The following is an 18,194-nucleotide window of genomic DNA, read 5'->3' on the forward strand; positions in this document are numbered from 1 at the left end:
ATCCGACATGAAGTCAATACAAAGACTGCTTCTTTATTCTGTTATGGGGCTCTATTCATGGAGGAAGGAATTCCTTCCTCCACGGGCGCAAGCATGGAAGAAGGAAATAGGTCTGAGAGAGGATTGTGTCACGCAGCCAGCCTTGGCAAGCGAACGCTGCGTGACGCCAATCCCTTTGGTGCACTGCTCAGTGTTGGCCCGAGAAGTGACCTCTTGCATTGAGATTGTGATCTCGGCAACAAGAATTTAGACTTGTCGACACGTTTGGTGACCTGTAGGTGGTTCTTTATTCTTTGTGTAGTTTTTAATTGACGTGTGCTCGCTTGGCAGCTGCTCGGCTGCTCTGACTGTATCTCTGGTCACGTGTTGGGATCGTATCTTGGCTCCAATCACGTTGCGCGATGCTTCCTCCTATCTTTTTCCCTCCTCCATAGGCACAGGAAGGTTATATACTCAAACTTCTGGAGTGGAAGTGCTAGCCACCATAGTTTCCTATAATATACGAGAGGGAAGTCTGGCGCTGCACTTGTTAACCCACCATGTGAATAATGGCAAGTACATAGATTTGTCTGAATCCACAAGCACGAAGATCAGACGTTTTTGCTATTGTTGCTTTGTTTATTATGATTTATATGCCTTCATTTTCGTAAATTTCAGAGCAATTGATACTTCTCGAAGCGCAGCAGATGCTGCAGACACCTACAATAGCTACTAATTGCAGTGGTTTAGCTTGTCGAGGTGGCGAAATCCAATTGTGCAAAATATCTCAAGGCACTGGCATGCCCGCTATAAATTCATAAGGGCCTTTCACATCACTTGTCATCGCATGCATCCATAGCGTGATGGTTTCAATATATCGGGCTTCTGTGCGAGAGGTCCTGTGTTTGAATCCTGCTGTTGGACAATTTTAATAACGTTCATTTATTTACCTATTACGCAGCACATTGTTGAAAATGAGTTTACAAAGTCGCAAAGCCATTTGAAGCCAGGAAGACGAAGTTTAGGCAAACCATGTACTTCCCACAATTCCCATGCTGGCTCAACCGCTCCCTTTGCACCTCCCGTAGACACTAGCTTACACTAACCTACACGAGCGAGTGAAGCCGCCGCCGGCCATATTGCTAGAGCAAAAAGAGCGCGGCGCTCCTTGCGCTTGCGGTTCCGCCCGATGAAAGAAAATTTAAAATACAGTTAGTGAAGTTTCGATTTGTGAACTCAGGTTACGCGCAAGCACAGCGAGCACCGCGGCGTCGAAGCACAAACAGAAAGAAAGCGAATGTGGTGATTCTCTTCTCCACCTACTGGCATCTTCCTCCTCCGGCGCTCGCTTCCCTCGCGGCGAGAAACATAATTTTGCCGACTTCATAGCCTACGTCGTACCGCCTACGTCGACTACAGTCTACGTTTACGCGTAAAATGAAACCCCTTTCAGAAGTATGTCAGGCCAAAAATATATACTCCTGCGTGGATTTGTTGCTGCAGGCTTCGAGAAGAGCTATCGCCGGCATAGAGTTTCCTACAAATTTTGTAGGAAACTCTATGATCGCCGGGACGCTTCGCCAATCGCACTTGCTCACTTGGTTAAATTATGAACGATCTCTCCCGACAAAGAGAAAGGAAACTGTACCTTCCCCAGCGAAGAGCAGTGGCGGCGTCGTGAACTAAAGTGTACGTCCGAGAGATGGCGCTATCAAAATCAAAACTAATATCATCATTATTACGCTGTGAGGGGTATGGCCGCTGCAGTAGGCGGTAGCCGTGCTGTACTCTCGCTGGTTCTGGGCGTTTTGTAACCGCTGTCGGGACGGCATTCGTGTGCCCGGTACTCTAACGTGACTGCAAATATCTTTATTATGCCGCCAGGTGACCGAGAAGACTCAACTCGTAAAAGAACACTTCAAGCAAGTAAGCTTCTTTATTAATTGTCAATGGTGAAAGAAGCAGTACGTGCCCGCAACTTTCGTATAGGTCAGCTGAATGCTGTCATCAACTGAGTTTGCAACATACAGAAACACAGATATCTATCAATTCAATAGAATTGAAAGCTGAAATCAAGCGAAATTTTCCCGTCGTGTTCGGCATGCCGCTAAAAGCAAGGAAAACGAAGCTGCTTCTGATATCTAGGATGGGCAACCCTCGTACTTTAGTTGCGTGCATTGCCGTTTGACGCGTGTATCGGCTGCGTTTGAGGACTTCAGCTAGAATAAAGAAACAAAAAAAAGTTATCGGCAAGGAGTTAGTGTCGGCAAGGTAAGCTGGAGCTACAATGTCCCATTCTTTTCATAACACATTGGGAAGAGGCACGTAGTGTAGTGAAAAAATAAAGTCATGCCAAATTATCCAGCACATATTCTCGGCTCTTGATATGTCCGCTACACATGTGGTGTTCAGGTGCGGCAGTAAATGCCTTCTCACAAGTGGAGTACTCATCGGAAGACAAGGTACGTTATGAAGACAACAGTGCTTACAAGGGCTTCTGCATAGACTGTGAATGAACAGGGACGTACAGTAAATAGACATATAAGCAAGCCCAAATAATGCGTACAGATCCTTGGAAAACGCAATTTACATTTTCATGTTGGAAAAAACAAATCAATGTATTCAAACAAGGCAAAGAGGTTGCAAGGAGATGAATAGATTCACCATAGATTTAACACATGGTTTCTGCTTATTTCTGTGTAACCCACCCGTTATGTAATACCCCGTTACGGGGTCTTTAAGGAATAAAAATGAAATGAACTACTTCAGTTCAGTAACAGGTGAGCAAGGGAAGCCTCAGCCTTGAGCCAACGTTTCAACAAGCAAACATATATGCGAGGGCCGTTACGAAGACAAGTTCCCACGCTGAGGCTTCCCTTGTTCGTCCACTGTTGATTGGCTGAATGTTAAGCCGAACTTATCATTCTGCGAGCATATTTCAGAAACATTTTGGAAACACACTGTGCTCATTTTTTTTCATCTGCTGTATTAAGACAAAGACAAATTGCTTTTAGTGCATTGTCATGTTAGTGAAATGTGTGGGCCAGTTGTGCGAGCTTGCCCTTTCTAGCATATCTTGCTGTGCAGGGCTAGCCTAGTTATTGATTTCATGCTAACTGTTCGTGAATCATGTAAGAGTGACTTGCCAGAGATTCAGTGACCACGAAGTGTAATTTGTGCACTTAAACAGAGATGGAAGCGGCACTTGGTCTTTTGGAGCAGCTTCCGGAGCAGGAAAAATCGCAGTTTGGAGCAGAAATATTTGCTATTTCGAGCAAGAAAAGAATGCTTTGGAGCCATAACTCGCTGCGCTGGTGCAAAGAGGAAGCTCTGTATAAGTTAGTACTTTTTGAAACACTGCATTTAATATGTATTATACTAAGGTGCAAGTATTTTTGGTTCATCTTGCTGTTTTATTTCATTGTTATTAATAACATGAAGGTAAGTGCAGACTTAATAATGATTCACATTTCATTCTGCATATCAATAAAGTCACTTCCCCCCCTCCCCTCGCCCCCGTTATTGGCTTCGTTATTCATTTCATATCTAGGGTTGCCAACTCTCGAGCGTGCGAAGTCTGGATGGGGGGAGAGAAGGGAAAGGGCAAGGGGCGCTGACGTTGAGCGACCCTGTCAGTGCCAGGAGCCACCATCCTCTACGTGCAACGAAGCTGATTTGTCCTACCGTGTAGCGATTTAAAAGACATGTGCAATCGATTTGCAGCTCGGCTACCAATACGGATAGAGGTACTGTGCACGGTTCGCGCCTACAGCAGAACTAGAACCACGAAAAAAAAAAAAAACGATGTTGAATTTATGCGTAGGACAATGCAACGTATCACATTATAAAATACGCACTTGAGCTGCCAGGCATTATAAGAAGAAAATCTGGTCTATTTATTGCTATGTATAATAGGGGAAAAAAAGCAAGTCAGGACATTTAGCCGTCCCTACTGAGGCATGTCGGGACATAGGGTATTTACTCAAAATTGGGGGCTGTCTGGCTAAAATAGGGACAGTTGGCAACCCTATTCATATCATGCTAAACGTTTTATACAATTTTCATCCACTAATCAATTTGAATACCCACAGCCAGCCAATTTTATTGCGGTAGCCATTATATGGGCACTCCAGGTGCAGTTTTGCCGTGGGCGTCGCCGTGATGCTTCGTACAAAGCCTAAGGGCGGTAGACTTGGTGGTGGGCGAAGCATTGCGGGCATTTCCATCAAAACGGCTCAGGTTGGTCGGCATGCGAGGTGTTGAGGGCCACGAGTTGCGACAGTATCGGGCGACATGATCAATGCGGCGACAGGCGAAACATACCGGGTGGTCGTCCGCAGTTCTCCGCTCAGTCGGGTTGCGATAACGCGGAGAGAAGCGTCGGGGTGAAGCGAAAATAGTAGAAGGGCGTTCGTTAGCTCTGAGATTGGCGACAGCACGGACAGAATGTAAACCAATGTTTTCAAGTTCCTGGTGAACGATAACTTGTACGAGGGGAACTGAAAAGTGGCAACATCGGGGATATACGCGAACAGAAAGCTGCGGGCGCCATCGCATCCAGTTCACGTCGAACAATTGGCACAACGTCCTCTGATGGCGACGCGTGCTGCTGCGTGGGTTGATCTTCACACGTCGACGTTGCGGCAGTAGTGGGAAGTCTGGCGAATGGTTGTAAGACGCGTCGGCTTTTGGCCTGCTCGAATTGTCAGCACTCTAATGATATAATCAACCGTAGAACAGCGTTTGCACATGACCAGATTAGAGGCGTCATCAGCAATGCCCCTAAGCACGTGTCCGACCTTCTCAGCTTCTGTCATGTCGTGATCGGCTTTACGACAAAGTTCCAGCACGTCCTGGATCTACGAGACATAGGACTACGTGGGAGATTGGGCACGAGAGGCTAGTTCCTGCTTTGCGGCAATTTTACGGCCGGCTGGTTTGTCAAACAGCTCTGTCAACTTCTTTGTATTGGTCCCAGCTGGTTAGCTCCTCTTCGTGGTTTGCGTACCAGACCTTTGCCGTGCCTCTTAGGTAGAAAAACAGGTTGGCTAGCATGAGCGTAGGGTCCCATCTTTTGATTCCACTCGCGCGTTCGTACATAGCCACCTATTCGTCAGCGTCGGCGCCATCGGTCCCGCAGAAAGTTCCAGGATTCCTGGGTTGCACAACCACAACCGAAGGTGACAGCGACGTAGCTGGCGACGGTGACGTAGGAGGCTGCAACGACGTTGATCCCGCGTGCTCACCGTCATTCATGGTGCGGACGGTGATGGGACGCCCACTGCGGAGATCCGCTTGCAGCCGTGGTACCCCGCAACTCTCACCAATATGTTACGGGGATGTTGGGAGTATAGAAAGACTGTATTTACAATATATATACAAGATGAGTCAGAGTAGTTAAGATGGCTGACCACCAACAACACGCAGCAGCCAGAGTCCCGCGATCCTTCTTCCTCTCTCTTGTTTCATCCTTCCGTAACAATATTAGTTGACATTCTCATTCGAATGCTTTACTTGATACTTGTTTTTTATGACCAAAGGTCGCGGGTTCGAGTGCCATAATTGACGTTACCTTAATTATTTGTGCCTTAATTAACTTCGCCCTCATTAACGCTAAATGTCGTGGGCTCGACTCCAACCAAAGGTCGAGGGTGCGACTCCCACCGAAGGTAGTGGGTTCGAGTTCATTAATTGATGTTGCCTTGTGCCTTAATTTCGCCGTAGTAACACCAAATGTCGTAGGTTCGATTCACACCGAGGGTTGTGGGTTCGAGTATCATAGTTAACTGTCGGAACACGTTTTATTGCCCTTGGACTTTATACGAAACCTCACGGCACGCCGACGGCAGAAATGCGCCTGGAGTGTCCATATAATTGCTGTCGCAATAAAAAAGAAAGCGCACTGTGTGTAAAACATTTCTGACGTCACTCACCGACATATGACAAATACAAGGCGCTCCCGGCAGCAATTGGGCCGCTTCTCTCTCTTTTCCCAAGCACATGCAAGGCTTGGCGAATTGATAAAAGCACGCAATATCTGGCATATTCTGAGATATAAACTCACAAAGAAAAGGTGAGCTGGTAATCCGCATTCGACTGCAGCTGCACCGTGTGCAACGCTGCATCGGCTGAACGCGCGCCCGGCGCACACAGCGCCCCCTGTTTCATTGCCATTTTGCACAGCTCCTCGCTCCCGCCCGTCACACTGTGCCGTTTATAGCCGCCATAAATCTATGATGTCGGCGTTTCTTTCGTCTGTGTGCCAACCGGCCTTGTTAATTGCCCGCAGTGCAGTGCGTAAATCGTGCGTGAGGAACAGTCGTCGTTCACTGGCGCTTTCGAACTGGCTGTGCTCATGAAATTTCGCCGGCAGCGCAGCGTCACATGACGGTAATCTCATTTCAAAGCCTTTTTTTTTCTTCACGTTTGGCCTGTCAGCCTGGCATCAAGTTTCCCTGTAAACTTGGATTTATTGGCTTCGTCTGAAGTATTGTACCATAGCCCATAGGTTGTGACGTATTTCTTTTCTTTCTTTTTCTCAAGGCTGTAGCACAAATATTGTTATTATTCCGTCAAAAGATGCAGCTTCATATCTGGGGTGGTCTTGGCTCTCTTGGTACTAATCCTTGTTTTTCCTTCTTTGTACGTGTGCTGATGTGCGTCTTCGGTTTATAGCTTGACCGCCACCAACATTCATCCCGCGCGATCAATTCATAAGCCTTCAGTTGTTAGTGCGCCTTGTGCTCGTCAAGCCTTGCTTGTCCTTCGTATTCTCTGGAGCAGTATGCAAATCATGATAAACAAATATATTGCCTTTTTTTTTTAGAGCGCAACTCTTAGGCGCTCGCTCCTGCGGCGAGCATCGGTGTCCCTAGGCGTAACCGAGTGAACGAGCACAGCGAAGGATGAAGGAGCGCACGCGGAGCCCGGCGGGGAATGAAAGGCGGCGATAGAAACGAAAGGAGGAGGGTGGAGAAGGAGAGTGCAAGGGAGCCATGAGACGGAAAGCGGAGGAGAAAGGTATGGTGAAAGTGTGAGAAGAAAAGTGCATGTGGCCGCGGAAGACGGGCTCTGTGGGGACGAGAGGCTACGAGATGGCGCCAGCGTAGCGCGTGTCATCTGTTCACCGGTGACACCTACGATACCATATATGGAAACAAAGCGCTGCTTAACGAGAGGTCTAGCTGACAGAATTAGTTAAAATCGTAATTAGTGAATATTGTTAATTATTCAACCATGCATTTCGATTTCTCGCTCCGATAATGTCCGCCTGGTTTGGGCAATCCAGTTCAAAGATTAAAATTGCGCAATCTGTCACAGATGATTTTTTAAAAGTTACTGCAAGTATTTTCGGAAACACCAGGTACATGCCCGCACATTCGACTGAAGCACGGCCGTGCGGTTGGATCGCAGGAATGGCGGGCGAGTCACACGACGGTGGGTCATGCGAACGGCCTCCTGCCAGCCTCGAAGAATCGTACAGGCGCTGCTTTGTGGGCGGCGACCTGTCGGCGCAGTACAAATTGGCAAGGCCCGCGATGCCGCCTGCGATGGTCGCAGACATCGTCGAGTACGCGAACCAAATGGTATGTGCGCCCTAACATCAGCAGAAGGACTCTCACATCTCTGCCTTTACGTCATATATTAATTAATCATTAATTAATTTATTAGGCGTTCTCTCAGAATTGGTGCTGAGTGCACATGTTTGGCTGTTTTAATTATGAGTGATGGCGATATACATCAGCAAGAGGTGAGAAGTGTTCTATCGTAATTAAATTGACTGCAGCTAGGAAGCTTTTGAAAAGAGGTTTTAATGATTAATTATGAGGCACACGGAAAGACTGGCAAAACGTCAGACTGTACAAACAGTCCAGGCAAACCAGCGGTATGCGCGGTATACCGGAGTAGTGTGGGCGACGAACATGTAAATGTTCAGCGCGAGTCTCTTGTCGCACTCTAATATCAGTACTTCATAAAAATGACTGCAAGTCTTTCTTTGCGAACCTCAGCGGGTTTTCGTGACCGTGGGTGCCGCGTGGCTGTTCTCTAGTGGAATCGGCCAAGTAATCACAGCGGAGGGCGTGCGCCCCTGGGTTCCATGCACCACCATCAGATGGCGCTCGCCTCCGCGCATCCGCGGAGCATACCTGAGTAAATCAAGCAGGCTAGGTGACTATTTGTCACCGCCCTGTTTCAAAGGGGTTGCCATTAAATCATCTCGAGGTTTACTTGAGGCTCGAGTTGGTTGCCTCAGGACGAAAACGTACTGGAGCAAATATTCGTAACAAGATGAGGCATGTGTGTGCTGAGCAGGGATTCGGAGACCACTCTAGACATCCTATTGAATTACGAAGGGATTCACCCAGTAAGACCCGCGGGTAAGGTACACCTTCCAGAAGTGCTTGGATTTAACGTTGAGGGAATCATCAACCGGTCAGCTGTTGAGATACGCAAGAGACGTTTAGAGTATTGTTGAAAAAAAAAAGCAGGGAAGAGATGCCTGCGACCGGACCCCTTCCAGGCACAAGTTAGAGAAGTTTTGAGCGAGAGAAAAAAGATTAAATGGTCCTTAACGAAAATGCATCTAGAATGAAAATGACGTATAGCATATACTTGAGTAACTCAAGCAGGCTAGATGACTGTTTGCCACCGCCCCGTTTCAGAGGAGATGTCAATAAAGCATCATCATCATCATAATCGCGGCAGCGGCAGCGCCGGCCATGCGGGAGAAAGAAAAAGAACCAGAAAGCTCGCCTTCGCGCATCCATGGCAGCGGCATTGCACCAGCCTCTCTACAATGGCTGAATAAATCCTTCCATGTCACTTTGTGCGGACATTCAGTAAACGCAAACTCGTGTTTCGTCTCTTTATGCGCTTACACAAAGCTTCGCTCTATATAGCTGTATTTTTTTTCTGTTTCTCTTTAACTGCGCGACAGGTTTCATGCAAGGAGGGCGTTTGCGTCGACGTCGGATGCGGTCCTGGACAGAGCACGGAACTTTTTTGTCCGCACTTTAGGAAGGTCGTGGGCACCGATATCAGCGAGACACAGATCGGCATAGCACGAGCAGCTTGCACCGCTAAGAACGTGAGCTTCGAGTGAGCCACGGGTCTGTACTATCACAACGGAAGCTTGTTCCCTCTTCCCTGCTTTCTAGACATTAGAGCTATGCAGAAGGTGCCATATTTCATTTCCTCGGCAGTTTTTTATCTTGCAAATGACTGCACCGCGTTTCGTATTGAAGTGCTAAATAGCTGTAAGGGTTCTCTTGTCACCGTTCTTCATTAATTAACAACTTAATGTTGCGGAAAAGCCGGTGGCATTTCATGTTTATTGCCGACATCTACCGTAATTATTAAATCAGTCCAGCACTACCCAGCCCCTGGCAGTAAATATAAAATAAAAAGTATCTGTTCCTCTATTCTATTAGTCTTTTCGCGTCGTTATGATCACGGAGTATTCCAGACTACCCTCTAGACGTGAGACTTCGGTACGGAAAGTTTTCTTCAATTGGCCGTTCCAGACGTCTCTGCGCAGGACTACCCTATAGACGCATATCTGTAGTATGCGATTTGCTGGGGCAGTTCTGTCGAGCTGCCCGAGAACAGCGGCAAGGTATCTTTTTTGCGCCGACGTTCAGACAGAAAATACATGAAAGAGTATGCATTTGCACTTGCAGCCACCTTGATGAGGACTCTGTGCACAATCAACTATTTGAATCAACCATGCTTTGACGTACTCAAGACGCGTCGCGAACACATCCAGGTGGCATGGCTAAGGTTTTTTTCATAATAACGAGCTAAACCAGTGCCTCGTATATACTTGGCTCAACGCGGGTGCTTTGCCAGTTTAGTACGCTGCTCAAAACGCGTTTCCCTGCCCTGAAAATTCGAGAGCCGTAAGCTCACAGTTCCAGTATACCGCGAGTGTAAACGCTGCAGGGTGGCCAAGGCCGAGTCCCTTCCCTTGGACGCCGGCTCCGTCGCGCTGGTGTCGACGGTGAATGCGCTGCACTGGTTCCACTGGGATTCCTTCTTCGCCGAGGTTCGCCGGGTGCTGGTGGACGGCGGCGTGTTCTGCCCGTCGCTGTACCGGCTGCGCGCCGTGGCCGAGCCGGGACTTGAGGACTGCCTAGAGGAGGTGCCGTGAATTCTTCAACCTCACCTGTTCTAATGATTAGAAGGGTTTGTCGTAACATTACTCCTATATACCGATAACGACTCTATCGGTGTTTGGGGGTATAGGCGCGCAGCGTATGCCCGTTCCTTGGTCCAAGGTTCTTGTCAAGTGGCCACTCTAATGATTTTATTTGCAGCGAACATTGCTGAATAAAACAAATAGTTTTTTCACGTTTGGGGACGTATCTGCAGTATACCTACGTGGTTGGTTTCTTTCCTGGGGTAATGTAAGACTCGGCTGCTGAACCGGAAAAAATGTGGCGACAAATTGAGTTGTTGCCTTTTAATAGGACGGTAGGCGCGATTTCATATCATCGTAACTCACCAATCAGTGCTTAACACATCATTATAAGTCATGGTGCTCTTTGGCCACACCTGGCCCTTGCGCCACTAAACAACACACATCCATCCATCCAGGCGCGATTTCTTGGGTAGACCATGTGCGTATTTGGGAGATATCGAGTGGGTAGCAGGAAGATCAGGTACTTCCTGTAAGAGAGATATTGGGGAATGTGGCAGCATATAAACCAATGATACTAGCCACCGCTTCCTAAAGTTTGCGATCGGGTGTAAAAAACTGGTCCCTGCTAAAATGTTCTATGTTAAAAAAAATTCAGAAATGCGAGTTTAAACAGTTCCCATTTGGCCATTGCAACTACAGTTCCACATGATGCCTGCAATAACTAATCTAGTTGAAGCTCACCACAGTTGGTTTCAAGAGCTGATGCGAGCTTCACACAGTGAGCACAGTTTTGCTTTTGCGTGCCACACCCTGCAGACCTACTGCTTTTGCTTTAAGTTCGTGGCTTGTGACCGCCTTACGAAGTCTTTATTACGAAATTACAAAACAGTTTTGTCACATGAAACGCAGTACAAGTGAACGATAGTTGTCAAACTTTCGTCACTCCACTGTACATCATCTCATAGATATCCCTGAAGGGACGGACACTAAAGAGAAAGAGTAAGTTAAGTTGTAATAATGACCTATCTTTCTACAATACGTAAAAGGTCACTCCTACCATTACAGTAGACATGGTAAGGGAGGTAGAGACGCAAGAACCACAGACAGGCGGCGACGCCGCCTTCTATCTCCCGCACCATTGCCGTGACATCACTGTTTTTGAGGGCGTCCGCTGGGGTCTAGTTACCCTTTAGATAACGATGGATTATATTAATTGTACTCTAAAAGAGGTAAAGACTGAGCCTACGGAGTTTCAAGAAATTTCACTGTGCCACAGTAACCCAAATACGAGAAAGTTGTTTGAAATTTGTGACGTCACACTGACATACCGGTTCAAAGGTTTCGGCTGAAAATTCAAGATGTGATATTCTGACCTTCATTTGCACTTGTCACAATGAACCTTTTTCAGAGACATCAATGAAAAGAGAATGTTGAAAGTTTAATTTGCCAGTCTCAATGTAAGATTAAGTGTTTTCATTTAGTATCCCTGTAAAGCACTACTTATTTGGCGATGTATCAGAACTATCGCATTGTACCATTTACTGGCGAATAAAACTAGAACATTTAGTGAATGGAACTGGGCTCCCGACAAATATGGTGTCCTGTAAGTCATGTATACCATGTAGTGTAAATGAATGATATTGACTATCGGTTCCAGAGAAAGAGAAGAGCCTGCTTACTACACCGTAAATGTCAAATTTCATTTCCAGTAATAGTGGTAGGAGAGGAGAAAGGGAAACGGAGACGCGAGATGTATTCGACCCTATTTTGCATTTGCCATTTCGCCGGTGATCTATTTATCTATTTATCATCTATTTATTCCTCAGTTTCGGTACCAGGAGTTTAAGGGCTACCTGACTGCTCAACACGACTTCTGGACGTACGGCTACGAGAAGACGGAGGTCCCCTTCAGTGACGTTCGCAAGTGAGTAGCACGACACGTGTTACACCTTATCGCGCGCGCGTACTAGCTGCCTCCCACTTTCGCTCTCACATTTCCTAGTTGTGTAGGTTTGTGCCTAATTTGTTGGTTCGACGTCACGGCAAATAGCGTAGTGCAGAGACACACATACGCACAGAAAAAAAGAGCTGACAGCCCCCCAGTGCTAACTATAGATAACCAAAAAAAGGTGTTTCAGCAAGCCACGTTTTTTGGAACCTTATCGCCATTTGACGTGTGCGATTCACTTTCATAGAAAAGTGAACTCTTTATCTAAAACGTACACAGATGGGGTTCTCACACCACAAGAACCCAGTCGCGATATTGTTCCTCCCTCTTGAATTTCACGCTTAAGCTTGTCACTACTTCTGCCGACAAAACTACGCTTGCACAAAAGTGGCTCACTGCCGCACGAATTATATAGCGAAAAACAAGGGTTGAAATATGGGCCAGTTAGTACATACTTCAAGGAAAAAACCAGTAAAAAAACACAAAGGACAACAGGAGAGGTTCACACCACAACGACTGGACTATCAACTGAGCTTTATTAGAATCGGTGTAGTCCTAGCAAGGCCAGCAGAGCCAGTCGTTGTGGTGTGAACCTCTCCTCTGGTCCTTTTTGTTTTTTGACTGGTTTTTTCCTTCAAGCGAAAAACAACCCGTTCATAGCGCGCATACTTTTTCCCCATTGTTACAGTGTTCTCTAAGCCGGTTATTAACGGGTAGTTAGGGCTCGTGTGTCATCCCGTTTCCGTCGGTCTGTGTGTCTGAGCTATGATTTTTCGTTCATGGTCCCTCTCGCTGTATCTTTCTGCGCCGGTGGTGCTGACGTTCATTTATTGGTTCGCTTCTGCTTGCACAAGAGTCATTATCCAGACAGGGGTAAGCTTAAAATATAAAATTTCAACCACAGCTACTAGTTACCGTCCTCTAAAAAACACCGCAGCTGCTCCAGAAAAGTGGATCAGCTGACAGTCCGCGTCAGTGGTCAGTGTTGTTATTCTATAAAGAAGTAATTCGAAGAGTAATAATTTTCTGCTGGAGGCGAAAAATATACATTCTTGATTTATGATAGTCGTGCCCCACCGCTCTTCTTTCTCTTGTGTTTACAGGAAGGACTTTGCAGTGAAAGAGAATACGACGTTGTCGGCTGTCATGGCATGTGTAAGGACGTGGAGTTTTGTGATACGAATGGAAGAAAAGGAACCCGAGCGTGCCAAGCAGGCTCTCGAGAGACTGGAGACGAGGTGAGTGCTGGCGCACGCTTGGTGGTGCTGGCGTTCCTGGGGTTTGTGAAAATAAAATCAGCATCACAAAGGGGTACCGAAATGCGCCACTTTGAGAGAAACTTGGCGAGTTCATTCAGCGGATTCCTGGCCTCACCAGGACAAAGAGTAGGAGCTTCCTGTCTTGTGGAGAAGTCAAGGTACCTTCAACGTTATGAATGAACGAATTAATGTTTATCCGTAGAAAAAAAGCGTAGGGCCTATTCGCTTAATTAGGGAACCATGAACAAACCAAGATGTACGCACTGAAAGCTAAGCAGGGTAATACCATCAGTAATCTCGAAGGTATAATAAAAGCAGCGCAAGAATTCTGTACTGAGCCTGACTTGTAAAGTACCCAGATGACGCATGAGTACTCTATTCGAAACAATAATGAACAGTATAGAGAAACTCCTGCTATAACTGGAGAAGAGGTCAGAAGGCCCTTGCAAGGCATGAAACGGGGAAAATGGCAGGAGAGGATAGAATAACAGTCGATTTAGACAAAGATGAAGGAGACATAATGCTGGGAAAACTGGCGGCTCTCTATACGAAGTGTCTATCGACTGCAAGGGTCCCAGAAAGCTGGAAGAATGCAAACATTATGCTAATCCACAAAAAGGGCGACGTTAAAGAACTGAAAAATTATAGGCCCATTAGCTTACTCCCAGTATTATATAAAATATTTACCGGAATAATCTCCAATAGAATAAGGGCAACATTGGACTTTAGTCAACCAAGGGAACAGGCTGGCTTCAGGAAAGGCTACTTTACAATGTATCATATCCATGTCATTAATCAGATTATCGAGAAATCCGCAGAGTATAATAAGCCTCTCTAAATGGCTTTCATAGATTACAAAAAAAAAACATTTGATTCACTAGAAATACCAGCAGTCATAGAGGCATTACGTAATCAACGAATACTGACCAATTACGTAAATACCCTGGAAAATATCTACAGGGATTCCACAGCCTCCTTAATTCTACACAAAAAAAGTTGGAAGATACCTATTGTGAAAGATGTCAGACAAGGAGACACAATCTCTCCAATGCTATTCACTGCGCGCTTGGAAGAAGTATTCAAGCTAATAAACTGGGAAGGCTTAGGATTAATGATCGACGGCGAATACCCCAGCAACCTTCGGTTTGTTGATGACATTATTCTATTCAGCAACACTGCAGACGAGTTACAACAAATGATTGAGGACCCAACAGGGAGAGTGTAGGAGTGGGGCTGAAGATTAATATGCAGAAGACAAAGATAATGATAAATAACCGGGCAAGGGAACAAGAGTTCAGGATCGCAAGTCAGCCTCTAGAGTCTGTGAAAGAGTACGTTTACATAGGCGAACTAATCACAGGGTACCCTGGCCACGAGAAGGAAATTCACAGAAGAATAAGAATGGGTTGGATCGTATACGGCAGACATCGTGAACACCTGACTGGGAGCTTACCGTTATCATTGAAAAGGAAAGTATACAATCAGCGCATTTTACCGGTGCTGAAATATGGCGCAGAGACTTGGAGACTGTCAAAGAAGCTTGAGAATAAGTTAAGGACCATGCAAAGAGCGATGGAACGAAGTATGCTAGGCATAACTTTAAGAGACAGAAAGAAGGCGGTTTGGATGGGAGAGCCAACGGGTATAGACAACATTCTTATAGACATTAGGAGAAAAAAAATGGCGCTGGGCAGGTCATGTAATGCGCAGATTAGGTAACCATTGGACCATTAGGGTGGCAGAATGGGTACCATGAGAAGGCAAGCGCTGTAGAGGACGGCGGAAAACTATAGGTGGTGCGACGAAATTAGGAAATTTGTGGGTGCTTGTTGGATTCGGTTGGCGCAGGACAGGGGTGATTGGAAATCGCAGGGAGAGGCCTTCGTCCTGCAGTAGACATAAATAGGCTGATGGTCATGATGATGATGAATGTGAAGTGTGTTATAGAGGTCTATTCTGGCAGACCTCTGCGGCATATCCCTGTATAAGGACCGTATAGTCATGAGACATGGGTATCATAAAGTGGCGTCGTCAAACCTGCAAATGTTCTGGCGCTGTGTCTTCTATTTTTGCCACATATGCACTGTAAACAAGAATAAAGAAGAGTTTTTTATACTATGCCAGGCCACAATTATCTCCCGTTAATGACCGATACTTCTTGGTTGGGGTAGTTGAAGCTACAGTTCACCTTAACTAGTCAACCAACGAGAAGCGCCATCACACTAATGTACTGACTGTTTCATAAATAGGAATGGCTAGGCAGCGCGAAAGACATCAAGCGGTGGCTCCATCTCTCTCCGCTATGGTAAAAAACGAGTTCTATCGTAACGGTGACAGATGGCGCCACGTTTCGTTACAGCGAAATCGTGATTTTTTTTAGTGGCGTAGAGGCAGATGACGTGCACATCAGTTTTCTTGTTAACGAGACTGGGGCAGGTAATGCTAACAAACGTGATATCAAACTGAACTCACTGCAAAATGCTGCTCGTTTGCGAAATATGACCGGAGATTAGCGATGGTTTAACCGAAAGAGTTATGTAAAGTTGACGGTCTTATCTAGGCAACACTTCGCATGTGTTCCTTGCCTGCGTGTCCAAACAATGGTTGTCTCTCTTCATCAAAGCGTTGGCTGCTCACTCACGCTCAAACCAAAATGCATTTTCTAGCTTCCGCTGCAATGCCACAATTGTTTTAAAACAGAGCACAGAATCAACTTGTGATAACCCAATACGCTTTGAGCAGAAGTAATCACTTATCACCGAGTTTTCGAGTTGTTGAGGTTCTTTTGTTGGTTTTTCATGTGTGCTACGTCTTTTTCAAGGCACTAATGAGCTAGCTGGTTACGAGTATTATGAAACATGGTTTAAGGCGCAATTTTAGATGGTCCTGTGTATCTCGCTGTGTCCGATTTAAAATTGCGCCATAAAACCATGTTTCATAATAGCTTTTTTTTTTGCTCTTATTGCATTCAGGGATCAAAGAGCAAGCTGTGTGTATTTAAGCCGCGGTGACAGCGCTAGAATGGTTTAGTCTCTGAGATACCCTCTACCCTCTTGGTTCTCGTTCCAGAATTCGCTCGAGACTTGGCAAGCCTGATGAAGATGATCCCGAGGTTCAAGTAGCGTACAGAGCATCTTACATCCTGTGTCGGAAGTAACATACGTGGGGAATTATAAGAATATGCTCGTGCGCGTGCCTCTGGTTCAGTAAATGCCTTAATCGAGAATTAAAGTACGTCTGGCCAGCTCATACCATTCTGCAGAGGGGACCAATAAACTTGTTTAGAGTTTACGATTTACCTGATATCTCGGAACTTAGTCTTTTTTTTTGTTTTGTCAATGGGCGCATCTAACCAGGTGAATGTTGGTAAATAAATGTAAGCAAATGCCTTAATCGAACACTTAAAATACGTCTGGCCTTCTCAGACAATTCTGCAGAGGGGACCAATAATCTTGTTTACAGCTTACGATTTGCGCACACCAGGTGCGTACACAAGACGAAAAATACGACTATACTCACCGCTTTTAGTTTTGTGGCATTGACAGCTTCACGAAAGCTCCGCTTCACGTAGATTTAAAAAAATAAATTGTCAGGTTTTACGTGGCAGAACCGCGATTTGATTATGAGGCATGCCGTAGTAGGGGATTCCGGAATAATAGTAAGGGATTCTGGAATCGAAGGCCCTTCCTTAGGTCCAGAAATATTTATACTGTATACAACATTTGTTAGATATTATAGCGAAGCTATTTAGGCGGACCCTGCGCCGTCGTTAACGGACTTGGCTAAAGCTATCATCATCAGCAATGGATAAAGCGTTTTCGTCTTCCTCCACGGCTGGCTCCGTTGCCGCTCGTCATTCCAGCGTAGAGTTTAACTTTTCTGTCGTCGTAATGAGGAGGCCGCGTTTACGGGGGTATGAGCCATTGCTTAAGGGGTTATCAGCCATTCATTGTCTTACGTGAGGGACAGATTTAATTTTGAAGCAATTTAATTTTAGATGCCCTTGCGCCATTAAACTCCAATCATCATCATCATCAATTTAATTTTGAAGAATCGGAAGTGGCAATCACGGGCGGATGCTGCTAACCAAGCCACCGAGCAAACTCTATACATCGGACGCAAGCGACAACGGCGGACGGTGGGCATACCGGCACTGACCCCGTTCTCTCTGTCGCAGCCGAACGTTTGTGTAACCTCATTAAGAAACACAAAGATGTCAATCTTCAAGCCAATCCGAGCATCTCCAGTGGTGGGCCTTGCGCCCAATATACGGAGCTTTGGATGAGTGGTTCTGCACATTCCATCTCAGCTGTAACTATGGGAAGACCACGGGGCTGAACAACTTGCACGCGAAAGCACGGCAAAACACAAACACAAACCTCAGGCGCAAAAAAAAAGCGCTCCTGAAGCATGCTTACCACGCGAAGCACGCGTAAGCCAAAATGAGGTGAAAGAATGATGAAACAAAATATTTCCTATATAGAGTGCTTGCGAAATTTGATTTGCATGGTGTAACCCTCAGTGCATAACACAGCTTCGCTGTTCGACCATCTGAACGGACTGGAACAGGTGGTGACCTTTTTTTTTACCACTAGTTCCCTTATTTGCAGTTTGGCTTGGCTAGTTGAGTTATCTTTTTGAAAACCGAGCTGGTGTGGTAAAATTACTTCACGCTTTCTCAAAAACCCGAGTAACCTTTGTACAGTACGCGTTCAAATATTTTAATGAAAAAGCTCAGTACGGATACCTGCGAGAGTTAGTCTCCCATTTCTCCACGTTTTTATATAACCGCCACTCTAGCAACTTGTAGTAATTCAGAAAATCGCCTATCCTCATGATAAGATAACATTTATGTACTATAGAGGAA

At 45.9% G+C, this 18,194-nt stretch overlaps 1 protein-coding gene across 5 annotated transcripts; it reads left to right on the forward strand.

Moving 5' to 3' along the window:
* Window positions 1-1,711: 1,711 nt before the first annotated feature.
* On the forward strand, window positions 1,712-16,632 carry LOC135920483 (putative methyltransferase DDB_G0268948). Of its 5 annotated transcripts, XM_065454759.1 has the most exons (8): window positions 1,721-1,905; window positions 6,806-6,999; window positions 7,393-7,565; window positions 8,918-9,078; window positions 9,922-10,120; window positions 11,947-12,044; window positions 13,172-13,306; window positions 16,397-16,632. In XM_065454759.1, exons 2-8 carry the CDS (start codon window positions 6,975-6,977, stop codon window positions 16,482-16,484), a joined length of 879 nt encoding a protein of 292 aa, XP_065310831.1. In that variant the 5' UTR covers window positions 1,721-1,905; window positions 6,806-6,974; the 3' UTR covers window positions 16,485-16,632. The 5 variants fall into 5 exon arrangements, with proteins under 5 accessions (XP_065310828.1, XP_065310852.1, XP_065310831.1 ...); XM_065454756.2 differs by lacking the exon at window positions 6,806-6,999 and having other exon boundaries at window positions 1,712-1,905; XM_065454763.1 differs by lacking the exon at window positions 6,806-6,999 and having other exon boundaries at window positions 1,721-1,901.
* The last annotated feature ends 1,562 nt before the right edge of the window (window positions 16,633-18,194 follow it).

The sequence above is a fragment of the Dermacentor albipictus genome, chromosome 2, assembly GCF_038994185.2.
Source record: "Dermacentor albipictus isolate Rhodes 1998 colony chromosome 2, USDA_Dalb.pri_finalv2, whole genome shotgun sequence".
NCBI lineage: Eukaryota > Metazoa > Arthropoda > Arachnida > Ixodida > Ixodidae > Dermacentor > Dermacentor albipictus.